The 5,987-nt window shown below is 45.5% G+C and overlaps 1 protein-coding gene across 1 annotated transcript; it reads right to left on the minus strand.

Annotated features, from left to right (window-relative positions):
- Positions 1-39: 39 nt before the first annotated feature.
- On the minus strand, positions 40-4,174 carry fgf20a (fibroblast growth factor 20a). Its single transcript, XM_031815007.1, has 3 exons — positions 3,156-4,174; positions 2,556-2,659; positions 40-1,259 (listed from the first exon to the last, which is right to left on the minus strand). Exons 1-3 carry the CDS (start codon positions 3,430-3,432, stop codon positions 1,014-1,016), a joined length of 627 nt encoding a protein of 208 aa, XP_031670867.1. The 5' UTR covers positions 3,433-4,174; the 3' UTR covers positions 40-1,013.
- Between the last annotated feature and the right edge of the window lie 1,813 nt (positions 4,175-5,987).

Raw genomic sequence — 5,987 nt, forward strand, 5'->3', positions numbered from 1 at the left:
TGTTATTGTATTTGTATGAAGAAGACAGACCAGTGTATCTGAAGTGTTAACAGGTTTATTCCTCACTGGACCCAGTGGAACTCTGGCTCTTTCTGATGACATAAGAGAAACATGGACGCCCCCGATGATGACAAGCTCGGGAATAGTGGCAACGCGGCCTTACACAAACCATTGTCTAAATAAAAACTCCTAGGAAAATATTTCTTCAGTCAGTTTGAAAGGACATGTCAAATGCAGTGCTTTACACAGTGGCACAAAATACATCTCTGATGGCTTATTTTTAATATGTTATATATACCTGTAAAAAATATATTCTCAAAATAAATAAATATATAAAATAAATATATGTCCCAGAAAAATGCATAAATTAAAAAAACTGAAACAGGCTAAGGTTATTTTGTAAGTCTTTTTTTCTCGTCCATGCTCGTGTCAGGGAATAGAATGCAGTTACGGAAGGTTCAGAACAGAATTCCTTCACAAATCTTCTAGAGTGTTTCGTCAAAACAGTCCACCTTGGGGTACCACAGAAGAACACAAAGTCTACACTCCGCTGGAGGACCATCCACTCTTCTTCTCCTACTCCCATTTCACTACAAATAGACTGACCAATCAGAATGTCAGAAGCCACTCAGGGGGTGGTGAAGAAGAACCATCCGGAAAGATGACATCAGCAGCTCTGGAGGTGATCCCTTCACCTTCCAACACGATGCTCAAAACAAAGATGGCCACCAGGCCAGCCTCTCTTTTGGCCAAAAAGCCCCTATTAAACACCTGTACTCCTTTCTCCTGGGGCTGCACTGGCCTTGACCCATTTTCGGGGACCGCAAGGCCAGGCTTCACACATATTTGCTATCCACCCCACTGCCCCCAAGCGACCTTTCCTCCATTTTGTTTCCATAGGAAGCCATAGGGAGACTGACGATATGCAGACCCTTCATAGGAGAGTACTGAGAGTCACGGTGCAGTGTGCTGGGTGTGTAGTGCCGCAGGGACCAACACACTCCCACCGGGTCTCAGCTGTGGCCCAGGACCTCTCTGTAGAGTTCGGGTACACGGTCGGGATCTACGGGCCTGGGCAGGAAGTGGGTGAAGCGCTGGTGTCGCCGGGAGCGGGCGCCGTCCCTGGACGTGCCGTCCTTGTTGAGCGCCACGAAGTAGTGCGCTCCCCGGTCACCGTGTCTGTAGAGGTTGGATGAGTACGTGTTGTACCAGTTCTCCTCAAACTGCTCCCGGAACACGCACTCGGCTGTCAGCTTCTCCTAGAGAGAGAGAGAGAGAGAGAGACAGAGAGAGAGAGAGAGAGAGAGAGACAGAGAGAGAGAGAGAGAGAGAGAGAGAGACAGAGAGAGAGAGAGAGAGAGAGAGAGAGAGAGAGAGAGAGAGAGAGAGAGAGAGAGAGAGAGAGAGGGAGAAGAGAGAGGTGATTAGTGAAATGTTACACAACAGAGCAGTGTCATCTCAGTGTCAATGCTCACACACAAATACACACTTCCTTGCAGAACAAAATGTGTGCCACCTGCTGGTTGGTCATATCTTATCACCCTCCCAGATTAACAGGACAACAGAGGAGGCAGAGGAATTCTCTCTTTCAGTTGATGCTGAATAGTAACCTCTGTTATCACCTCCTACACAGAGATGCCCATGAGAATGGAGAGCAGCACTGAATACAAGACACATCATATGTAGACTATAGTTTATCAGTCTATGTAGACTTTATGTAGGCAGTATGATGGGTATATGTAAGCAGTAGGTATGCAGTAGGCAGTATGAAGGGTATATGTAGGCTGTATGCAGGCACTATGAAGGGTATATGTAGGCAGTATGAAGGGTATATGTAGGCAGTATGATGGGTATATGTAGGTAGTAGGTATGCAGTAGGCAGTATGAAGGGTATATGTAGGTAGTATGCAGGCAGTATGGAGGGTTTATGTAGGCAGTATGGAGGGTATATGTAGGCAGTATGCAGTCAGTATGAAGGGTATATGTAGACAGTATGAAGGGTATATGTAGGCAGTATGATGGGTATATGTAGGCAGTATGAAGGGTATATGTAGGCAGTATGCAGGCAGTATGAAGGGTATATGTATGCAGTGTGAAGGGTATATGTAGGCGGTATGCAGTCAGTATGAAGGGTATATGTAGGCAGTGTGAAGGGTGTATTGTATTCAGTAGGTATGCATTAGGCAGTATGAAGAGTATATGAAGGCAGTATGAAGGGTATATGTAGGCAGTGTGAAGGGTATATTGTATTCAGTAGGTATGCATTAGGCAGTATGAAGAGTATATGAAGGCAGTATGAAGGCAGTGTGCAGGCAGTATGAGGGGTATATGTAGGCAGTGTGAAGGGTGTATTGTATTCAGTAGGTATGCATTAGGCAGTATGAAGAGTATATGAAGGTAGTATGAAGGGTATATGTAGGCAGTGTGTATTGTATGCAGTAGGTATGCATTAGGCAGTATGAAGAGTATATGAAGGCAGTATGAAGAGTATATGAAGGCAGTATGAAGGGTATATATAGGCAGCATGTAGGCAGTATACCAATGTAAATACTTACAGAGCCGTAGAGGTCTCCCTTGCTGTTCATGCCCAGGTATAATCCACTGTCCACCCCACGGATGCTCACCATCCCCACAGCCAAGCTGATGAACTCCAAAATACCTGCTCATCAAACCAGCAGGACACCATTAGATTAACATCACATATTATGACGTCACAAGTCACAAGTTCAGCCAGTCAATGAGGGATATATTATTCAACGCTTAGTACTGAATTCATACTCTTATGTCTATCATGGAAGATGTTATCAGTAGGCATTATTTGCTATCTTGCTGATAAGAAGGTCAGTTAGGAAAGGTAAAGAAATTCTGCCAATCTAATCTCCCTTGGGGAAATGAATTGTGTTGCAATATGTGCGAACATATTATGGGGTGTCTGAAATAGTAACTATGGTACAAAAACACATGCACACATTATAGATTAGACAGGATGCAATAGGTATATGTGTCCATAATCATAACATTATATAAATAGAATTCGTCTATTCAGAATCATATTCAGAATACTAAGAATAACAATGATCGTTATAAACCTTATATTACTGCCATAACTGTATAATAACTGCATTATTGCGCCGAAATATGTTCCGATGCCTTACCAAATCTGCTATGGTCTTTCCTGGTGCCTTGCACTGTGCCATCGGGCAGTATCTCGAGGTGGAACCCGGTCCTGCAGTACAGCTGCCTCCTCCGTAGAATCCCCTTCAGATGCGTCAGATCCGACGGCGTGCTCCGCGACAACCTCTCGGCCGACACCAGGTGCTCGCTCATCAGTCCGGGGGTGTCCCCAGCGGGCGTCAGGACAAAATGTGATCCGTGTCCGAAGCTATCCAGGCCGTGCAAGGAAAATGTACCCACCTCGCCCACTGCCCCCATCACAAAAACGACCGCCCCGCACGCTTCACAACCAGCCGCCTTGAACCGGGTAGAAAAGTTAACGTACTGTGCTCCTGAAAGAGGGATCCTCCTGAGTGAATGTGTGTTTTTGCGCAGTCACCAAATGTGTTTTTTTCTCTCTCTTGCAAGTGCGCGTTTTTATTTACATCCGCATATTATCCGTTTATCCTCAGTTCAGCACATGCTCTCCTCTCTCGACCTCGGGCTACTCCCCTTTGCTCTGTTTGTTCGTCCGGGTTTTCCTCCCCTCGCAGTCGTTGATGCGGTTGCCGGGAGAGTTCTCAGCTCGTGCTCACTGCGTTCTGCAAATGAAGAGTGCGAGCGTGAGAGGAGCGCCACTTCAAATATATTCCGTATGTAAATTCCCTCTTGCCGTATGCTAATGAGACGCTTTATAGATTTCTTTTTGAAACATAACTCCTTGATCCTTGACCGTCCTCACACCTTTGATGTTCAGTTTCATCTGCATCGCCGATTATCATCATCCCGTAGATGGATTATGAAAAGTACTGTAAGCGATTTGAAAGGAGAACAAGTGAGAGAGAAGTCAATGAGAGTTGGTCCTTTAATAAAACGCCGTGTGAATCAAGGAGGTTTTCTCTATGGTGTCGCAGGGGAATGCGCAGTAGCCTATGTACAGAACACTACGGCTTCCCTGGCTGGCTCCAAGTGGTTTGGTGCACTAGGCGAGTGCAGCCAGTGAAGAGGTGTGTGTGTGTGTGGGGGGGGGGGGGCGTGTGTGTCAAAGACGTATGGCAGGTGGAGAGGCAATGGATGGGAGGGAGGGGAGAACAGAACAAGACTAGGGGATGCGAGGCGGTGCTTTGAGTTGACAATTGCACTGACTGTCAGGAGTGTTATGTTCTCCACAAATAAATAATCTGCAGCAGTGTGTGTTAAGGGGGTGTGTGTTTGTGTTTCTATTGTGTGTATGGGTGCGTGCGCGCACGTGTTCATATAGTAGATAATTACTATCATCCTAAACGCTTTATAACCCTACGGCTCGAGTGACTCAGGTGCACTCATTTGCTGCTGGGGGTGAGAGAAAAACTTCCCCTTCTTGTGCGTCATTTTCGCGCACAGATGTTGATTTATTGCCGCGCTTGTTTTATGTAATCCAACGGCTGTTCCGCGGCGTGTTTAGAAACAGAACCCGCCGCACATCTGTGCAAACTGCATCACTTGACTGTCAATCTTCCACTGATCTCCTGGCCTCTTTGAACACGCTCTTCTTAATTGTGGTCTTAAAGAGCATAGGAATCAAAGACCAGAGCGATCAAAGTTGAGAGATCTTGTAAGGGGACCAACAACAGTCAGGGGGAACTTGGAGGTAGAAACCTGTTTGAACCTAGAGCTTCAAAATACCCAGATAGGCCGAGGTTACCTGACACCGTCACCGAGAGTTCCCCCAGAAATACAACACAATAGTTCAAGCCACTTTGCCAATATTATAAACGTTTGAAAATAGCCTGTTGTGTATACGATGAATAACACTATCCCTATGTAGACTATTGTATTCGATTGATTTGGAGCATGGGACAATATGGTAGCCTACCAGCGCATCAAATAGTTCAAGCCACTTTGCCCATATTAGCGAGCCTACATGTACAGATAGTCTCCAGTGTATAGGCCTATGCCCTAACATGTATTGCATTGAATTGATTCTGGCCTGGGAGAATAGGGTACCGGGGAGGCAGCCAGTGACCTGAGTCTAACTGATAGGGTACAGGGCAGCAGCGCATGCAATGCATCTGCCTGGGCCTGGGAATCGACTGGTTGCAAATGACCTAGTGACCATTTCCACACATAGGTGATTCATCAACATCTCTCTCCGGGGACCTTTCTCTCCCTGTTGGGTTCCCAGGGCTCATTAGTATTTATGATTTCCCCCAAAAATACCTTGAAACAAAATCGATGCGCGCGGCGCAGAAGCGATCAATCAATATGCGCGAGCGGATCGATGCGCCACAATGAAGACGTCAATTACGTGCCACATTTCCTGATGACATTGGCATTAGATGAATTGTTTCCAGGGTCACATTGAAAGATCTTCCCACTGCACATTGTGGAGCTCCGTGCAGAGTAAATGCAGTGTTGTTTGATATATATATATAATGGGAGTGGGGAGAAAACCACACAGGCCTTTGCATGACCAGGTGGTTGTAGGCATCAAAGGGAACTTGAAGAACCCATCGGCTTAACGTTGATATCTAAAGCATTAGTGTATAGCCAATGGAGTAAGTCGCATGCAGCAATCTTTGTACTCTTAATATCTGTCTCACTTCTAAACGTACTTGATCCAGCTGTAAGAAGTTATTGTATAACATCATGATGAAACAACATAATCACGATTTGCAATAAATACATTTTTTTATGAATACAACTTTTCTTAATAGTTTGCCCCAACACTCGGGACCATATAATAGCCAACAGAGAAACGACGTATTACTAGTCTACATTATGTTTTATTTGCAGTCTCTTGTCATTCGTGTGAATAGGGCTTGTCAACATTTGCATGCGTCCTGATTCTCCTG

The sequence above is a fragment of the Oncorhynchus kisutch genome, unplaced genomic scaffold (genome assembly GCF_002021735.2).
Source record: "Oncorhynchus kisutch isolate 150728-3 unplaced genomic scaffold, Okis_V2 Okis07a-Okis12b_hom, whole genome shotgun sequence".
Classification (NCBI taxonomy): Eukaryota; Metazoa; Chordata; class Actinopteri; order Salmoniformes; family Salmonidae; genus Oncorhynchus; species Oncorhynchus kisutch.

Excerpts from the sequence above, each read along its gene's own strand:
- fgf20a (XM_031815007.1), bottom strand. The coding sequence starts at position 3,432 with ATGGGGGCAGTGGGCGAGGTGGGTACATTTTCCTTGCACGGCCTGGAT. Across the intron at positions 2,660-3,155 it reads GAAAGACCATAGCAGATTTG|GTATTTTGGAGTTCATCAGC; the intron begins GTAAGGCATCGG and ends TTTGATGAGCAG. Across the intron at positions 1,260-2,555 it reads AGGGAGACCTCTACGGCTCT|GAGAAGCTGACAGCCGAGTG; the intron begins GTAAGTATTTAC and ends CTCTCTCTCTAG.